Genomic DNA, 19,744 nt, shown 5'->3' with positions numbered 1-19,744 from the left:
GCAGTTACCCTTCAGCATGGCCAAAGGCACATGGTGTGATTTCACTTCCTCTCTTTGGCGCTATTCATGTGGGCTGCCCTGTGCTATTTAGTGACTGGGATCCCAAAGAGGCGGGTCAGCTGGACTCGTGTGTTTGGCTGACCACAGCGACAGTATGGAGAGGATTCAGTTATCGACATGCCTTTCATCCTGGGATGATGATGGTGTTTGGTGAGATTTACCTGCTGAGGTGAATGTACACCCTTGGAACTTCTTTGGCTGGACTGCAAATTTATAGCATACTTTTTGATCTTACCATGTTAAAGTTATGGGACAGAAACAAGTATTCCCCCTTCAACTGGTCCTTGGAAAAAGATTAAACAGGGATACAGTGTAACATTTACTCTTTGCCTAATAAACTCTTTTGGTGGGTATTCCCAGCTCCCGGAGACCCAAGCTTGATTCTTGGGTTGGGAAGATCCCCTGGAGAATGAAATGGCAACACTCCAATATTCTTGCCTGGGAAATATGGTCAGAGGAAACTGGCGGGCTACAGTCCATGGGGTCGCAGAGTCAGACATGACTGAGCAACTCACACAGACAGACAGCTTCCATAAGAACCTCATCATGAAGTTATGCAAACACTGAATTAATCCAGTAAGCTCACCTGTGGTACCCCTATATGCCTGGACCTCAGTTTGTTCTGCTTTAAACTGGAGGATGGATTTGACCATCTCAAAAGTCTCCATCTTGCTCCAATATGGTGTTTTTCTCAGCTTTTATTTACCCTTCTGAGTTGAGACCCCCAAGAATTACCTTCCTTGTTGTTGTTCAGTCACTAAGTCATGTCCAACTCTTTTGAGACCCCATGGACTGTAGCCTGTCAGACTCCTCTGTCCTTGGGACTTACCAAGCAAGAATACTGGAGTGGGTTTCCATTGCCTTGTCCAGCAGAATCTTCCCAACCCAGGGATCAAACTCACATCTCCTGCATTGTCAGGCAGATTCTTTACCACCAGGGAAGCCCTACCTTCCTTGTCATCAGAAGAATAAAACTAGGGTCAGTGGGTGCTTCTGACTCTGAACCATTTGCTCTGGGTATGAAACTCCTAAGATTTCTCTACAAGGGTTTCTGTTTCTGCATCTTTACCTTTAAGAACATCAGTATCTGAATAAATCAGACAGAAAGTGTCCGTTAGGATAGTAACAGGGATTTTTAAGGACATTTGGAAGTGTGTTTTTCCTTTCCATCCCCCAGCACCAGCCTGGGTCCAGGCTCATCCTCTCCCCAGGACTCCATCCTTTCTAGCTCCAGGGACTGTTCCTAAGGGGAGAGTTACCGCCATCTGTCTTGCACAGATGTGAATTTCCACCTCCAGGGTACAGATTACTCAACCAAATCCCACAAACTCTGATAAATATTTGGAAAAACCACCTTCTTCCTTCAGTAACAGTTAAACATCACATAAGACTGGGGGCAGGGGTTCTCTATCCCCAGAAGGACTTCACGGGGGAAATAGCAACTCTGTCCCTGGTTAAAGTTTCAAAGTCCTTTTTCCTTTTGAACAGGACTGTGGCGGGCAAAATACACATCCCTGTAAAATCACCTCACAGCTGGAAGTACGCAAGTTTTAGCGAGTCACAAAAAATAGGGAAACTCACACAGAGTTTCCTTGGCCACTTCCCCATTTGAGTGATCACACACCCAGAGCTGCAGCTCGGAGGGCGCTCTCAGTGAGAAGGGAAAAGGTGTGTTCACAGCCACCCAGTCGGGGGAGGGCGCAAGCCCGATTGGGAAATCCCTGGACAACGAGGATATAAATTCTTGCCCGACCGCTGAGCTTCCACTGAAGGTGAAAGGCCTGGCAGCCTTCCCAGGAGACAAGCTCCAGGTGAGCAATGCAGAGTTGCAGGTAAGGGGAGGAGGGCTCGATCTGGGAGTCAGGGCGCCTGGGCTCCATCATTTCTCCAGGGAACCTCAGGAAGCTTCCCTGACATCTCTAGATCGCAGATGGTTCCTCCAGGTGGCTCCCCTCTCTCTGTGACCTTCCTCACCCATGGGAAGGTGACTTGGACCTTTTGCGGTTTCAGTTTCTCTGTCAAGAAAGGGGCTGGATCAGAGAGTTTCCAAGGACTTTCTACGATTGGAGTGAGTGAGTGAAAGTCCCTCAGTCCTGTCTTGACTCTTTTGCGACCCCTTGGGCTGTAACCCGCCAGGCTCCTCTGTCCATAGGATTCTCCAGGCAAGAATACTGGTGTGGGTTGCCATGCCCTCCTCCAGGGGCTCTTCCTGACCCAGGGATCGATCCCAGGTCTCCTGCATTGGAGGCAGAGTCTTTGCTGTCGCTGTGATTGGAGTGACAGGCGAAACTGCCATGGAATCAGGAAGAGGGGAGGAATGGCTGAGAGGGTCTGTCTCTGGCTCAGAGAAGGCTGTGCCTCGGGGACTTACACTGAGCTTAGAGGCTTTCCTCTTTGGAAAGATCACGGGATGCTTTCTTTTCCAAAGTATGAGTAACTTTTCTAACATCTGAGCTCTCGGGGTTGGCTGAGCCCCAAACCTGGCTGCCTTGGAAGAGCAGTGGGCAGAGTGTGGTTAAGTGCCAGTCCCAGAGGCTGAAGGGCCCAAGTTCAAGTCCGGCTGTGCCTGTTATAACTGTATGACATCATGCGTGTGTTCCTATGGTGACTGTCTTTTAAGAACCCTGTATTAAGTGAATCAGGAGTGCCATCAACAGAGATGGTCCACCCAATGGCCAGCAGCTCACCAGTAGTCCGCGATCAGGAAATGGTAAGTAAGTGTAAGTGAAGTGGCTCAGTCGTGTCCAACTCTTTGCGACCCCGTGGACTGTAGCCCACCAGGCTCCTCTGTCCATGGGATTCTTCAGGCAGGAATACTGGAGTGGGTTGCCATTTCCTCCTTTAGGGGATCTTCCCACCCAGGGATTAAACCTGCATCTCCTGTGTCTCCTGCATCGGCAGGTGGGTTCTTTACCACTAGGGCCACCTGGGAAGCCCAGCAGAGCAAATGAATCCAACCCACATGGAGCTTGGTGCAGTGCCAGGCACAGGGGGGTGCGATCTGAAGGTTTTCTCTCTGTGTTAACCGTCCTCCTTCTCAAATCCCAACTCCGCTTTGGGAGCCTGTCCTCTCCCTGGCTCCCAGCTCCCTCGGGAGCCCCTGGCCCCACTCTGCCTGTAATGCTGTGTGATCCCGGGCCAGGGCGTGTCATCTTGGTAAACTGGGGCTGTTGAGTGACCTGCCCTTCGGAGTTCCTCCCGCAGCTCGCTGTCTGCGGTGGGGTGATGGGGCGTCCCTCCATGCCCCCCAGTTCACCCTTCCCTGAGCTCTGCCTTCCAAACAAGGCAGGGGTGGGGAGGGGGCTCCTCCCACGTGCATCATGGAAGCGGTACCTTCCTTGTAAACCTCATGACAGTCTTGTCCATTTTAATGGTATTTCCCACTTTTTAACCTGTCTGGTTATCCTAATGGACAAGAAGAGAGTTCAGGTGGAATGGGGCGGGGGGCTGTGAAGACAGTCACTGCCGCAATTGTTCCCAGCTGGTCTGGGACCCCCCCTTTCCATGCTGCCAGCCGGCCTTCCCCCTCTCCCCTCAATGTCTCTACTCCCACCAGCCCCTCAAAGCCAGGCTGTTTGACAGTCAACACCGGGGTGACCAGGAGTGCTCAGAGCTAGGATGGCAGAGGTGGCATCTGGTAAAGCACAGCTGAAGCAGAGCAAGCATGCAGCGTAGAGTCAGGTGGTCTTTTTCTTTTTTTAAGATTTATTATGTTTGGCTGTGCTGGGTCTTCGTTGCTGCATGCAGGCTTTCTCTACTTGCGTGAGTGGGGGCTACTTTTTGTTGCAGTGTGCAGGCTGCTCATTGCAGTGGCTTCTCGTTGTGGGGCACAGACTGTCCACACAGGCTTCAGCAGTTGCAGCTTCCGAGCTCTAGAGCACAGGCTCAGTGGTTCTGACACACGGGCTTAGTTGCTCCGTGGCATGTGGGATCTTCCCCGACCAGGGATTGAACTCTGCGTTGCAAGGCACGTTCTTAACCACTAGACCATCCAAGAAGCCCCAGGTGGTCTTTTCATGTCACCATCACCTGCTCTGTTCATGGGGGATACTTGATCATGACAGTGCCTTTGACAAGAGGTTCTCAAACTTGAGCTTGCTTCAGCATCCCCTGAAGGACTTTATTAAAATGATGGCTGAGCCCACTCAGGGTTTTGGATTCAGTAGGTGCAGGGGAGGAAGGGGGAGGAGGACCTGCGCTGCTCCTGAGTTACCAGGTGGTGCTGAGGTGACTGGTCTGGGGACCTGGAGAACCACTTCCTTAGGAGGTTAAGAGATCTCATGTCCAGAGGCGAATCAGCTGGAACAAGTGAGTGTATCAGTGTTGAAACCAGACCTCAGTTTCCTCTCAATTTTGTTCCCCACTCACGAAGGCGTATTGCTTGAAGGAGGGAGGGAGAGGACAGCGAAAAGATGAAAGGGATATGGAAGTTTCCAGCTGATGGGGTCACAGGAAAAATAGTGATGAGGATGGTGTTGACCCTCTAGCTTCTCAGAATACCTGCTCCAGTGTTCTTAGCCCTGGCTGAGCATTAAAATCACCTAGAGAGGTTTTAAAACCCCCTGTACCTGGGACCAATTACATCAGGAACTTTGAGGGGTAAGGCTCAGGCATCTTCAGCTTTTAAAGCTTTCCAGGCACTTCTGATGTGTAGCCAAGGCCGATATCCACTGCTCTGTTCTACCTGCTGTGTTCCTCACTGGCACACTTTTATAACCTGTTCAGGGACTTCTTTTTCTTTAACATCTATTTACTTATTTGCCTGCATCAGGCCTTGGTTGTGGCATGCGAGCTCTTTGGTTGCAGCATGTTGGATCTTAGTTGTGACATGTTGGATCTGGTTCCCTGACCAGGGATCAAACCTAGGCCCTCTGCGCCCTAGCCCTGGCCCACTAGCGGAGTCCCAGAGGAGGGATTCTTAATGTGGGGTCCACTGAAGGGGCTTAGAATTCTGAGAGTCTGTGAACTTAGATGGGAAAAAAATTACATTTCTTTTTTCACAAACATCTAAGTCTCCCCTCAGAACCTGGGTTCTAAACCTGTTATGTATCTGATTGACTCTCATTAGATAAATGGGCATTTGATTCACCAGTAGCATGAACAGCGAGAAATCTGAGAATCTGTATGGAACTCCATCAAAACATTTCTGGAGCATACTTGAGTTAAGAACCTCATATGAAACATAAATAATTTCCTAAACACAGGAGGTCAGTTATCATGGCACTTGATTATGGGCCAAAGGAGCTCCATTTAAAACTGGGATATTATCTTGCTATGTGACTTGGACATATAACTTTATGTTTCTGGATGTTTCATTCATCCGATGAAATGGATGGATTAGAGAGCAGGGGTTCTTTTGTTATTTTAAAAATGGTTTTGGATAGTACCCATTTCACTCAAATTTTTCATGACACGTCAAGAGGAACTTTAAGAGTGCTTGGGCTTGATTGGGGATTGCTAGTCTGAGTGTGGTCAGGGGCCAGGAAGTAAGTCAGATATGTGAGGTTGTGAGTGGCAGGACCTGTGACCCACTGCAATGAGTCTGTCCCTTGGAAACATTTAATGGAAGACAGCGCCACCACTCTGACTGGAAGACACACACCCACATGTTGAATAGGCCTGCGACCCCCCAGTCTGTGATTCCCAGCGTAGTTTTGACACCTTGAGACAATCAGATCACATCACCCTTAAGTTAAAGGGATGAGGGCCCGATCCTGGCCCCACCACTTCTATTTGTATTTCCTTGGAGGTGTTATTGAACATCTGTAAGCCTCAATGTCTTTCTCTCTAAAAGGAAAATACTAATACCTAGTTTGTAAAGTACGGAGAACGTTAAGAGAAATCATACATGTCAAGACTTCAGCCAGTGCCTGGCACATGGGGGATGTTCAAGAAATGTTGTCATCACCATCTTCACCATCATCATCATCAGATTATGAGACACTGGCCTCAGAATTTCAAAACCCACTCTGAGAGGGCTGGCGTGATCAGAGGCACAGGGACTTAACATTATCTCTGCTCTTAATTCCCGTGGGTCTCTGCTTGCTTTATTTAAGGATAAGCCAGGCCTAAATATCAATGCTTCTCAAATCACATGGGAGTCTTGGTAAAGCACAGCCGATTCTGGTTCCCTAGGTCTGGGCTGGGGCCAGAGATTTTGCATTTCTCATAAGTGGTATATGTCCACGCTGCTGGCCCAGGGACCACACCTTGAGTAGGAAGGCTTTAGAATATTTGAGACCAAGTGATCTTATCTGGGAGCAAGGAAGTTAACATACGGCTTTGGATGTGCCCTAAATTTTCTAGAGCTGATAGTCATCAGAATGTTTCCTTAACTGTCTGTGCTTGGCAGAATTATAAGACACCCCTCACTGATCATGCTTTGTCTAAGCCCCTCCCCTTGAATGAGAGTAGGTTATACAAACGTTATGGGATGGCTTTCCCACAATTAGGGGACCATATGCAGCAAAGGAGAGGGGATTTTGCAGGTGTATTTTAGGTCTCCAGTCAATTGACTTGAAATTAGTCAAATGGAAGTCCTGCCTGGCACAACCAGCTGGGCTGCTTATTTATTTGTGTATTATTTTGGCTGCGCTGGGCTTTGGTTGCTGCAGATGGACTTTCCGCAGTTGTGGGGAGTGGGGCTGCTCTCTAGTTGAGGGTGTGGGTTTCCCCTGTTGTGGAGCACGGGCTCTGGGGTGTGTGGGTTTCTATGGTGTGTGTGGTTCACGGGCTTAGTTGCCCTGTAGCATGTGGGTTCTTCCCAGACCGGGGATTGAACTCATGTCCCCTACACTGGCAGGTGAATTCTTAACCCCTGGACCACCAGGGAAGCCCTTAGTTCTTTAAAAGAAGATCTGGGGTCACAGTCCAGAGTAAGAGAGATGTGAAGTAGAACTGAGATTGTCCCTTGGCTCTGAGGAAACAAACTGTCCTGTTGAGGAGAGGGCCCCGGGGCAGGAAGCGGCAGCGGCCTCTAGTTGCTGAGAGTGGCCTTGGCTGACAGCCGGCAAGAAAGTGGGGACCCCAGCTGTAGATTTGCAAGGAACTGAAATCTGCCAACAGCCCCAGGCACGTGGGCCGGGACCTCAAGCTTTGATATCTGCCTGTGGGGCTTCCCTTGTGGCTCAGCTGGTGAAGAATCCGCCTGCAATGCAGGAGACCTGGGTTCAGTCCCTGGGTTGGGAAGATCCCCTGGAGAAGGGAAAGGGTATCCACTCCAGTATTCTGGCCTGGAGAATTCCATGGACTGTATGGTCCATGGGGTCGCAAAGAGTCGGACACGACTGAGCGGCTTTCACTTCACTGTGGGACCCTGAACAGAATCTATCCGAGGAGGCAGACCCACAGTGATGTGAGCTCATAATGGGGCCTGGTTTCACATCACTGAGTCTGTGGTCTTTGGCTCCAGGGCAATAGAAAGCAAATCCAACGTCTTCATTCTTTTCCTGGATTGCTGTGCCTAAAGAGAACTTTTGTAGACAACATCCACCTCAGATTATCTCAACACGAGTGCTGGGGTAAAAAATTGGTGTTTCTATCTGTTGTTGTTCAGTTGCTAAGTTGTATCCAACTCTGCGTCCACGTGGACTGCCGCCCACCAGGCTTCCCTGTCCTTCACTATCTCCCTGAGTTGCTCAGACTCAGAGCCATTGAGTCAGTGATGCCATCCAAACATCCCATCCTCTGTTACCCCCTTCTCCTGCCCTCAATCTCTCCCAGCATCAGGGTCTTTTCCAGTGAGTTGGCTCTTCACATAGGTGGCCAAAGTATTGGAGCTTCAGCATTAGTCCTTCCAATGAATATTCAGGATTTATGTACTTTAGGATTGACTGGTTTGATCTCCTTGCTGTCCAAGGGACTCTCAAGAGTCTTCTTTAGCACCACAACTTGAAAGCATCAGTTCTTGGGCACTCAGCCCTTTGTACGGTCCAACTCTCACATCCGTACATGGCCAAAGGGAAAACAGACACTCAGGACCAAGGGAATGGACCCATAGATAGAAGTAAACCTCAGCCTCCTATCAGGGTGCCCTGACTATCCGAGGTGGCCGCCATCCAGCAACAAGGGCTCAGGGTTCACCATGGTAGAAGACAGGGCTGGGGTGGGGGGTGGATTAACCAGAAATAAAACTCCTGGGGTGACCCACGTCCTTCCCGCTTCCTTCTTATGATAACCAGTCCTGTGACCATGCCTAACTTCAAGGGTAGAGAGAAGTGAAATTCCTTGTGCGCCTCAAGGTAGCACCAGTCCAGATGCTGGGAACCTGAGTCTATCAACCCCTGTGCTGCCAGAGAGGAGGCAGCATTTCAGATAGCTCAGCTTCAGGATGCTGGTCTCACACCAGGGATGGATCTGGCTGCCCTGGCCGCCTGGGAGAAGCCAGAGCGAGCACGTGTGTGTGAAGGGAATGCCGCCAAAATCTTGGCTTTCTCTGCCCACTGAAGTGGAATAAAAAAACACGGAGTTTGGAGGAGATGGAAAGGCAGCTTTAATCCTCAGCCGGCAGAGGGGGAGAACACGATAGGCTCTTGCCTCAAGAACTGTGTCCCCTTCCATGAGGAACCTGGGGGCTTATATTCGATGAGGGCTCACAGTCAGGGCGAGGTGATGAGGAGCGAAGGTGTGAGGATCCTGTATTCTTCCTCTTGCATTGTCTTAAAAACAGTCATAGGCTGGCATCAGGTCGTCTGTTAATTGAGGCTGGCAGTCTGGTAGCCTGTAGTTGGGTCTACTGTCTTGTGTGTTGCACTGGGCCTTCTTTCTATAATGTAAAAAAGAGAAAAACGACAAGGGGTGATCTGTGGGGAAAGTGCTGTAAAGGTGAGGAGATACAGTCAAAGGATAACAGGTGCAGAATGTGAGTTGGGGGGCAGAAACGTAACCTAGTTACAGACTACAGATTAGGAGCAGTCGAAGTAAAAGCTAAGAGTGGCCAGGCCTGCTTACTCTTCTCTTTATCTTCTTTGGTCTTAGGAAAGACAAGGAAAACTCCTCCCTCTCTTTTCCTTTTCCCTGCAGCAGAAACTCTCCCTCTGGGCCCAGAGGAGAGCAAAGAGTTTCTTGGTGGGACTTCCTGGGTTGGTGGACAATCCAATCAGTTCTGGGCTGTCTTCAGGCTAATGACTGGGGATTCTTGTGCCAAGGACTTTCCCCACACCTGATAGACCAGAATCGCTTGGGTTTCCTAGCGTGATTGGTTTATTTTGGCTTGATTTTCACCAGCTCTCTTGTCTGTGCTGGGCACAGGGCTGGGGGGGAAATTATGCCTTTCGTGACCCTTAGGGGACAAGCCATTCTGGGTGGGCATATTTTCCAGGGAGTAGGAGAGGACCTTTTGAAGCATAAAAAGAAATATTGCCTCTGTTCTGACAGCTTAATAACTTGGGGAGGAAATATTTCTAAAATATATGTATGGGGGTGAATATTTGTACTCACTGCAAGCTGATGTCACAAAAATGAGCTTTTAATAACTTTTCTAATAATCTCATTTGGTTCCTGAGGCTCCTGTCGACTTAAAAAATAGTCGCAACCTAAAAGTTGAGAGCTGTGTTTCATTTGATGGGAATTTTTTAGGACTTCAGGCCTGGGAGACAGCATCTCAAGTAACCCTGAGAGAATTACTCTGAGGAGGTGGTGGGGAGGAGTTAGGTTGTATAGGAGTTTGCAACGAAGGGTAGGTAGTCTGAACATCAGAAGTATTTTTGTGAATTACAGAAAACCAATCTGAAATTAAGGAATCCAGTGCCCTCCTGTGTATGGGAAAATGCAAGAGTCTGGGCTCACTGAAATCATTCCTTTCATATGTATCTCAAAACACACACCCAGTATCCTGGGTTTTTTTTTTTTTCTCACATCCTGAGTTCTTCAGGGCTCACTGTAGAGAGTGGCTGCACCCTCATGGATGCCAGGGCATGTGTTCTTCTTCCTGAGTGCCCTGGAGGGCTGGAAACGCTGATGACTGTGACATCCTTGTTTACTGATAGGGCAGGAAATACTCCATTTCTCACTCCTATTAGTGAGTAAAGAGGAATTTAAGCTGCCAGTCCATGTTATTCTGGTCTAGGTTGGTCCAGCTCTGCCTCTCTGGGTTTTATTCAGTCTCTTTTGGGTATATGGCTCAGATGGCAAAGAATCTGCCTGCAATACAGGAGACCCAGGTTCGATCTCTGGGTCAGAAAGATCCCGTGGAGAAGGAAATGGCAACCCACTCCAGTATTCTTGCCCAGGAAATCCCATGGATAGAGGAGCCTGGCGAGCTACAGTCCACGGGTTGCCAGGAGTCAGACATGACCGAACGACTGATGCTTTGGGTAGATGCTCAGTCTTTGAGAGTTTCTGACCTTGCCACCTACTTCTCGCCAGGACCAGAGTCTGAGAACTGGGGAAGCTGTGTCCCCAGGGTGTGATGGGGAGGGTGGCTGGTCCCCATCTGCTGGCCCGGGGGCTCCTCACTGGCTTCCATGAAGAGGCTCCTGGGCCTGGCTGGTCACACAGTGTCCACCTAACATCTCCTGCTGAAGTTCATGGCTGGGAAACCCGGGGTCTGGTCTTGCCTGGGAGTCAGAGCCAATGCATTGGCTGACAGGGCCCCACTGTGCCCCTTGATGGCCCCATGGGCTCTGAACGACTGTGGCTTGCTGGGAATGAAACACATGAGTGGAGTATTTGAGTGGCAGGATAAGCTGGGCTGATTTGCTGAATCTCTTGGTTCATGGTTCCTGGGGCAGAAGTTGGTCAAAGTTTAAAAAGTTCGACAGGGAATGAGTGATTTTATTTTTTTATTTAATTTTAAAAATCTATTTTTCTTAAAAAATTTTTTTATTGGTGTATAGTTGATTGATAATGTTGTGTTAGTTTCAGATGTACAGCACAATGAATCAGTTTTATATATACATACATCTATTTGCTCCTTTTTATTTTTGAGATTCTTTTCCCATAGGTCATTACACAGTACTGAGTGGAGTTCTCTGTGCTGTACAGCAGGTCCTTGTTGGTTTCCTGTTTTATGTGTAGTAGTGTGTATTGGTCAATCCCGATTTCCCAGTTTATCCCTCCACCCTTCTTTACCCCCCGGCAGCCATAAGTTTGTTTCTGCATCTGTAGCTCTGCTTCTGTTTTGCAGATAAATTCACTGGGAAAGGGTGATTTTAGAGAGAAAGGCACTTACTGGTAGACAGTACAATAGAGAGTGTGTAGCTCATGGTGGAGCTGAGTCTGAGCCTTACCAAGTTCTCCCCTTTGAGATTCCGCCGAATGTGGCCCAGTGGCTGATTCTGCCAAAGAAGGATCTTCCTGTGCCCTGGCTTCCAGTTAGCGCATCTGTCCCCCTGACCCCATTAGGGTCAAGGCTTGCTGCTGACACAGCCACGCAGACCTGAAGAAGTCCCACCGTCCTGCTCCAAATTCCGTTAATCCCAGGCAGGAGGGAAATGCTAGCTTCTCTTTGCTACAGGACAAAAGTAGTGTGTGGACATCTCTCAGGGATTCCGCTCTGGACCAACACGTTTGTCTGCCTCAAACCTGTCTGTAATTTCTCTGTATCTGAAGTTAGAGAATCTCAAATGCCTAACATTCTGTGCTTCCCAGAGACCTAGTTCCAAATACTTTTTATTTGGCTTCAACATTGAATTAGTAGTTGCTTTTCCAAGATTAATTTTGATGTAAATATTTCCCCATAGGTTTCAGGGGGTTTTGTATCACATCCCTGAAACACCCTGTTTAGATTTTTAGGAATTTGCGAACTGGACGTGACTCAGTGGTAGGTGTGAGGCTGGAGAGAGATTTGACTTCACCGATAGTCAAGGTCTGGCACCGCGTGTTTGTGTGCTGGATGACTGTACTTCCTGACTCATAGATGGAAGCCACTCGTAGTGGCTTAAAACCTTCCGGGAACAAGGTGAAGGTAGAAATAAAGAAAAGTTTCATCTTCTAGGTGAATTAAGAGAGATACTCAAATATACTAGAGAGTAAAATTTTTGCTCCTTTTATCTCTGGAGCTAACGTTTGCTTATTTTACTCTTAATAAACTTTCAGGGGTTCAGGGGAAAGTATGTATGTGTGTGTGCATGTGTGTGTGTGTGTGTGTGTGTATGTATGGCCCAGGTGGGACTAGGGTGGGCCCAAGCAGGGCTGGGGGTCCAGCCAGGGTTTGGGGGCCCAGGCCCCACTCCTGAAAACTATGGGAAATTACTATTTACATCAAAATTAAGCTTGGAAATTTTTTCTAAATTAAAAGCTGAAGCAAAATGAACAGTATTTGGATCTAAGTTTCTGAGAAGCACAGAGGTCATGAGGGGTCATGAAGGGGTCAAGGGCCCAGAAAGAGAGACACACAGAAAGACAGAGAAGATGAGAATAAACCAAAATTGGTGACTCTGGGTAAGATACACTGGGCCTCCCAGGTGGCTCAGTGGTAAGGAATCCACCTGCCAATGCAGGAGACACAGGTTCGATTCCTGAGTCAGGAAGACCCCCTGGAGAAGGCAGTGGCAACCCACTCCAGTATTCTTGCCTGGAGAATCCCATGGACGGATAAGCCTGGCGGGCTACAGTCCATGGGGTCTCAAAGAGTCAGACCCGACTGAGCGACTAAACAATAATAACAAAGTAAGATACATACTGGTGTTCTACTTTTTAGTTTATATAATAACTTCCTGCAACATTTTAGTCTGTTGGAATCGTTCAGAATTAAAAGGCGAAGTAAACACCTGCACACCTGCAGGCTGCATGTTCATCCTTGAGCAGGAGTCAGGCCCAGGGTCACAGGCAGGTACAGTCACCTGGGCCTCAGGTGGCCTGTGGTGGAGGCTGCTCAGGCCTCCGCCTCCTTCCCGCCCCTTCCCCTCCCTGGGCACCCCTGGCTTAGGTTGAACCATCAACAGTTTCCACCTTACTTCATTCTTTTTCTTTTTTTCAATTTTTCCCACATTTTTGGTCATTTTCTGAGCCTGGCCGTGCTTCGCCTCCTATTCCTCTCTACTTTTACACTGAGTTCAGCAAAACAGGTCATTTGACAGAAGCAAAAAATAAAGCTAGAACTGTAACTCAAATACTTGGAACAAAATGCCTTTACAATTTCTTTCTTCCAGTAAGAAGGTCATCTCAGATTCAAGCAGAAATGTCAAATTGCCTGTAATTTAAAGACACATATAAAGAAAGTAGGACAGGAAAACAGCATTTTGCTGCAAAATGAATTCTTCTTCCTCGGGGCTGCCAAAACTTGATGTTTCCCACACTGCGGCAGCTCTGGTTCCAGCCTGCTTCTGAGGTTTAGATGATTGAAAATGATCACTGCTATGTGTTTGTGGTTTAATTGTCTGAAGCCACTTCCTGGAGAGGTCACAGGGAAGCTGCTGTTTTGCCAAAGTCCACAGAGAGGGCTGGAGACAGCTGCCTTTGGCTGGGGGCCCAGGCGGGTCTGGGGGTCCAGGCCAGGGACTGGGGAGCCTCGGTGGCACTGGGTGCCCAGGAGGGGATCCGTGGCCCAGAGGGGGCTGGGGGTCCAGGCGGGGGGGTCGGGAGCCCAGGTGACACGGGGGGGTGGCACGAGGTGGGGCTACAGGGGCCGTAGCGGTGGCTTGGGAGCCACCGTGGGGCTAGGGGTCCAGGCAGGGCCTAGGGTCCATGTGGGGGTTGGGGGACCCAGGTGGGACTGGGGGGTCTAGGTAGGGGTTTAGGGGCCCAGGTGGGGCTCAGGGTCCAGGTGGGAGACTGGGGAACCAGGTGGGACTGGAGGGTCCAGCAGGGGTCAGGGATGGATGGGCAGGGGCTGGTCTGGGAGGAGAGCAACAGTGTAGAATTTTGTCCCCCTGGAACAGGATGTCTATGTTGGGTCAGCCCTACTCCTCACCCCCACCAGATGTGGTTTCGAGAGGAGAGGTGAAGAGAAAGTGGTGGCGTGAGATTTCTTGGATCCCCTCCCAGCTCCAAGGCTTCAGCAGGCAGCCACCCCAGAGTGGACGCAGCCTGACTCTTGGAATCAGAGTGACTTTAAAAGTGGTTACAAACCTTCTCCCCATCAGAGGAGGCTAAGCCTGAGCCTTGGGGGTGCTTTCATCCCAGGAGAGTTGAGATGACTTTTTACGGTCAACGGGCAGAAATGTTTTATTTTTAAGAGTCAGGTCTCAGAAAGAAGAGCAGTGAGAATGCTATGTGTGACAGATCCCTGTGGGGCTCCTTCCCTGAGCTCCTCGAAATTAGGCGTTCAGGATAGGGGTGACAGGAAGCCTGAACCAAGAGGGCAGTCGGGGTAGGGGTGGGGGCAGCTCCACGAAGGCACTGAGGACCAGGCTCCTTCTGCACATGGCCTGCACACGGCCCCATCCAGCCACCGTCTCCACACTGAGCTGGCAGCAAGGCAGACTTTGCAGCTAAGTCTTTGAAGTTTTTCAGGATAATTTAAAGTTGACGTCCGGGAGGGTCATACATTTCCACTTACATTTCATTGGCCCAGATTTTGTCATGAGGCCACTCCTAGTTGCCAGAGAGGCTGGGAAATGTAGTCTTTGTGTGGGATGGGAGGTGCTCAGTTAAGAATTGGGGGAGGGGGGTTTCTGTTATTGGGGAAGCAGACCCTGGAGAAGGAAGTTAGCATCTGTCATAGAAACTTTGTTTCTAAAGACTAGAGGCTTTGAAATCACCAATCCTGGGTTTAAACATCAACCCCACGTACTAGCTGTGAGATATTGGCCAAGCTACTTCAGCTTTTTGATCTCTTCTACTTTATCATCCATGGATTTGGCATGATATTCACATCACAGGGGCAAAACAAAAGAATGAACACTCAGTATTTAGCACAGCAGCCGTCACTGGTCCCCTGGTCCCTGTGTCAATGTCTTTGACTTCACTCACTTATTCAGATTTATGGTACTGATTGTTGTTGTTCACTCACTAAGCTGTATCTGATTCTTTGCAACCCCACGGACTGCAGCACACAGGATCCCCTGTCCTTCACCATCTCCCGGAGTTTGCTCAAACTCATGTCCTTTGAATCAATGATGCCATCCAACCGTCTCATCCTCTGTCACCCCTTCTCCTCATGCCCTCAATCTTTCCCAGCATCAAGGTCTTTTCTAATGAGTCGGCTCTTCACATCAGGTGGCCAAACTATTGTAGCTTCAGTTTCAGCATCAGTTCGTCCAAAAAAATATTCAGGGTTGCTTTCCTTTAGGATTGACTGGTTTGATCTCCTTGCTGTCCAAGGGATTCTCAAGTCTTCAAAAGCTCACAGTTCAAAAGCATCAATTCTTCAGCCTTCTTTATGGTCCAGCTCTCACATCTGTACATGACTCCTGGTATTGATTGTACGTGTGTTTAACTCCTATTTCTTTCAGTCCTCACTAGAGATCTCATGAGTCTGGCTAGGACCAGTACAACTAGCATGGGATTAGCTGCCTGTGATAGTCGCTCAGTTGTGGCTGACCCTCTGCGACCCCTTCGACTGTAGCTTGCCAGGCTCCTCTCTCCACAGGATTTCCCAGGCAAGAATCCTGGAGTGGGTTGCCATTTCCTTCTCCAGGGGATCTTCCTGACCCAGGGATCGAACCTGGGTCTCCCACATTGCGGGCAGATTCCTTACCATCTGAGCCACCAGGGAAGTCCCTGTCCAAAGAGGATAAAGCAACATGGTCAATGTTGGGGTTACCTTTACGCTAAGTAAACGGCCTGGTGAACCTTGGGTGGGGTTAGAGGCAAAGTTACAGGAATAGAAGCAGGAAGAGCTGATGGTGAGACAGCCCAGAGTGGACACCCAGCTAAGGGGAATGTCTCAGGTCCTCCATGTCACCACTTCTCACCAGTAGGGGAGCTCAGGACACAGATCTGAGCCCCCACCTTCTGGTGGTTGCCCAGTGATGAGGTGGGGGAGGTTTCTAGAGTTCAAGGATCACTTCCTCTGTCTGCCAACACTGCCCTGGCAAGCTAAGAGCTATTTGCATTTACTGTGAGCCATTCTGAATGATATCTGTGCCAGGAATGGGGAACAAGCCAAACTCCTTCAAGAACATGAAGGTGGGTTCTGGCAAGGGTGTTTTTATCTGGATTCAATTCATCACTCCCAGCCCCCTGACTGACTTTCAGGTGTGCACATTCCCTGGTACTTTCTGGGAGTGGGCACCACGTAGTCCATGGAAACTGGATAAGATGGAGCCTGTGTCCTCATGGGCTTCCCAGGTTGGCTCAGTGGTAGAGAATCTGCCTGCCAATGCAGGAGACGTGGGTTTGCTCTTCCCCTGGGTTGGGAAGATCCCCTGGGGGAGGGCATGGCTACTCACTCCAGTTTTCTTGCCTGGAGGATCCCATGGACAGAGGAGCCTGACAGGCTACAATCCATAGGGTCACAAAGAGTGGGACACTGAGCCGCTGAGTATTGTGTCCTCTAATCTGTCTCCACCCCTGGGGTCCGCAGGTGTGGTCCAAGGCCTGATGGTGCCCACTTCATTCCCTCCTGGGATAACTCCTCCCTCTACAGGTGGGGGTATTTACCTGCCCCACAGATGGCAGGTTTGGCCACGTGTCTTGCCTTGGCCAACGGAATGTGGGCCAACAAGAGTGAGCTAGTTCTGAGCAAGCAAGACCTCGCGTGCTCTTGCCCACGTTGTTTATGTTTTGCCATCACATGAGAACATCACTCCCAGAAAGTCACTGGTCCAAGGAGAGTGAGACATCGTTGAACTGACTTGGGTCCCACCTGAAGCTCGGAGCTGAGCCTAACCCAGCGTAATCTAGGTCGGCCAGCCTCCATCTCACCCACAGACCTGTGAGCGGGAACGAAAGACTGGCGTTCTATGGCGCTGGTTTGGGGCTGGCTTGTTAGGAGTATTGTTGTGGCAGTGGCTGGCGATACAACAGACAACTGTGATAGAGCGTGAGAGGGACCAGGGGAGATGCGGACGGTCTGGGGGGAGGTGTGGGGGTCCCATGGGGCAGGTGTGGGGGGCATCTGATACTCCAGCTTTAGGGAGGTTGATGGGGAGGAATGCTTTGTGAACTGGTGTAAAATATTCAGTTTTTGGCCCTCATTTTGCTTTTTCCTCTGGGATGCTCTAGAGCACAGATTATATAGAATTCCTCAGGTTATGTCAGAATTGTGTGTAAAATAAGAGTTCATCCGAAGGAGATCAGCCCTGGGATTTCTTTGGAGGAATGATGCTAAAGCTGAAAATCCAGTACTTTGGCCACCTCATGTGAAGAGTTGATTCATTGGAAAAGACTCTGATGCTGGCAGGGACTGGGGGCAGGGGGAGAAGGGGATGACCGAGGATGAGATGGCTGGATGGCATCACGGACTTGATGGACGTGAGTGTGAGTGAACTCTGGGAGTTGGTGATGGACAGGGAGGCCTGGCGTGCTGCGATTCATGGGGTCGCAAAGAGTCGGACACGACGGAGCGACTGAACTGAACTGAACTGAACTGATAAGGACTATAGCAAAAGTTCTCTGACAAGTTATATTTAACTTGAAAGTTATATTTGACTTAAAGTTATATTTAACTTTAATATGAAGGCCTTTTGACTTTGTGATTCATTCACTCATCCCTCACTCAATAGACAGGAGTTAGGAAACAGCTCTGAACAAGATGAATTAGAAGGAGCACCTGAAGCTTACATGCTGGTGAGATGAGACATAGTTGATGATAAATGTCAAGAGAGCCATAGAGCTGGAAAGGAAAGACGGAGTGTCGGGGCAGAAGCGGGTGCAATTATACGGCAGGTCGGGGAAGACCTCGTGAAGAGTTGTGTTTGAGGCCAGACACTAGCAGTGGCCTCAGGTGACGAAAGAACCTCTTGGGCCGAGGAGCCGGGAGTGCTAGGCACGTTTCAGGAGAGAGAGACTTAGGATACAAAACTCCTATTTCAAGTGAAAATTGCCAGAGAGGAAGAGCAGATTAAAAAACTTTGAGTTTTCTTGTTAAAAAAAATAATAAAAATCTAGGCTACAAGGTTTCTGTTGTCAGGTAAAAGCTCCAGAAAGCAGCCCAGGACCACCCTCGCGGGGTCCTCTCTTCCGGTGTGGTGGCTTCTGGTGACACCTGCTCCGTCTGTCTCCTCCTCTAGGCTCTGGTGTGCTGGGCTGGCAGTCTCCCCTTCCCGTGTCCTCCAGAAGTTTCTGGGAGCCATGTTCCTCTTGTCTGTATTGATAATGGGTGTGTCCACCTTCGCTGTGCAGTCTGAGGAGCACATGGGTAAGTGGTGACTCTCAGCTGGAGGGGCTTGCCTGCAGCTTCTCTGGGGATGTTGTTTAGTCACTAAGCTGACTCTTTGTAACCCCATGGACTGTAACCCGCCAGGCTTCTCCGTCCATGGGATTCTCTAGGTAAGAATACTGGAGTGGGTTGCCATTTCCTTCTCCAGGGGCTCTTCTAGACCCAGGGATCAAACCTACGTCTCCTGCATTGGCAGGCATATTCTTTACCACTGAGCCACCTGGGGATAGGAGTTGCTTTTATCTAGGGAAATTTTGTTGTTATCGAGAAGCAAGGTGTGGCCATCCATGCCTTGGTAGGAGACACAGTCTTCTCTTGCCGTTCTCCTCTGGTGGATGAGTTTGCTGTGGGTGTCAGTCACTCCTGCCAAAGGAACAAACCAAAGAGACAGTGCTTTTGCCCTTGATAAAGGGTGTCTTTGGATTTTTACCATCCAATGTGTTGGAACTAAGCTGAACTCAATCAAGATCGACTCTGAATGGCCAGCTGTCATCAAGTCAAAAATAAGGCCAAACTTGAGACTTCCCTGGTGGCCCAGTAAGGTTAGGTAAGACCTTGCTTTCCAATGCAAGGGCTGTGAGTTTGGTCCCTGGTCAGGGAGCTAAGACCCCACATGCCCCACAGCCAAAAATCCAAAACATAAAACAGAGACAGTATTGTAACAAATTCAGTAAAGACTTTAAAACTGGTCCACATTAAAAAAAAAAATTCTTAAAAAAGACCAAAATTTTTTTTGTTATCTTGTGAACCTAATTTAACTCTTCCCACAAAATGTAGATGGACCTTGTTAGCAGCCCTAATGTCATTATCTGGGAGCTTTGAGAGCATTGTGAGCTCTCAGATTTGTTGGTGGGGTCCCCCATCGTCAGGGCATGTAATGTCCCTGGAGAGACCCAAAACCTGACCGTGGATTCTCTGTCCTTCAGGGGCCGCAGGAAGCTGCCGATTTCATGGCAGGCACCCCAAAACGAGGTTCCAGCTAGAAGGGGAGCCTTTGGTCTTGAGGTGCCCCCAGGTGCTCCACTGGGAGTCTACCAGCGCCCATGTCAATGTGACTTGGCGTAGGAATGACTCTGCCACAGCAGTCCCAGGGGAAGAAGAGTCGCGCGTGTGGGTCCAAGACGGAGCTCTCTGGATCGTGCCAGCCTCCCGGGCAGACTCCGGCTCCTACATCTGCACCACCAGGTCAGCGCCTTGGGGACAAGAAGAGGGGAGGGGGCTCTCCCACAGCGGATGCTTGCGTGGCATCTCCAGAACAACCTGGGCTTCCAAATGCAGCCCACAGGTGGGAACCCACTTTACGTCTGCCTCACTGTTCCCGAAGTGCCTCCTAGCCGCGAGCCTGTCCCCGGATGTCCTCACGGTGCCCGCTCTCCCCTTCACTGAAGTCTTTGTCTAAGTGTCACCTCTAGGAAGAGGATGTCCCTGGCTGCTTTGTCTAGAGCGGGATTCCTGTCTCTGTCTCTCCTGAACCTGTAG

The 19,744-nt window shown here is 49.6% G+C and overlaps 1 protein-coding gene across 2 annotated transcripts in view; it reads left to right on the top strand.

Annotated features, from left to right (window-relative positions):
* Positions 1-1,829: 1,829 nt before the first annotated feature.
* The window catches only part of IL1R2 (interleukin 1 receptor type 2), a 36,239-nt gene continuing 18,324 nt past the window's right edge, over positions 1,830-19,744 (top strand). Inside the window, exons 1-3 of one of the 2 annotated variants that reach the window (XM_068976958.1) lie at positions 1,830-1,871; positions 18,117-18,244; positions 19,192-19,450. In XM_068976958.1, coding sequence (XP_068833059.1) covers positions 18,178-18,244; positions 19,192-19,450 — 326 coding nt within the window. In that variant the 5' untranslated portion in view covers positions 1,830-1,871; positions 18,117-18,177. Of the gene's footprint in view, positions 1,872-2,070; positions 2,133-18,116; positions 18,245-19,191; positions 19,451-19,744 lie in introns of those variants that run through there. The other variant, XM_068976967.1, reaches the window with a different exon arrangement.

This window comes from Capricornis sumatraensis, chromosome 1 (genome assembly GCF_032405125.1).
Source record: "Capricornis sumatraensis isolate serow.1 chromosome 1, serow.2, whole genome shotgun sequence".
Classification (NCBI taxonomy): Eukaryota; Metazoa; Chordata; class Mammalia; order Artiodactyla; family Bovidae; genus Capricornis; species Capricornis sumatraensis.
The sequence above is the reverse complement of the archived record's forward strand: the minus strand, read 5'-3'. Positions and strand labels throughout refer to the sequence as shown.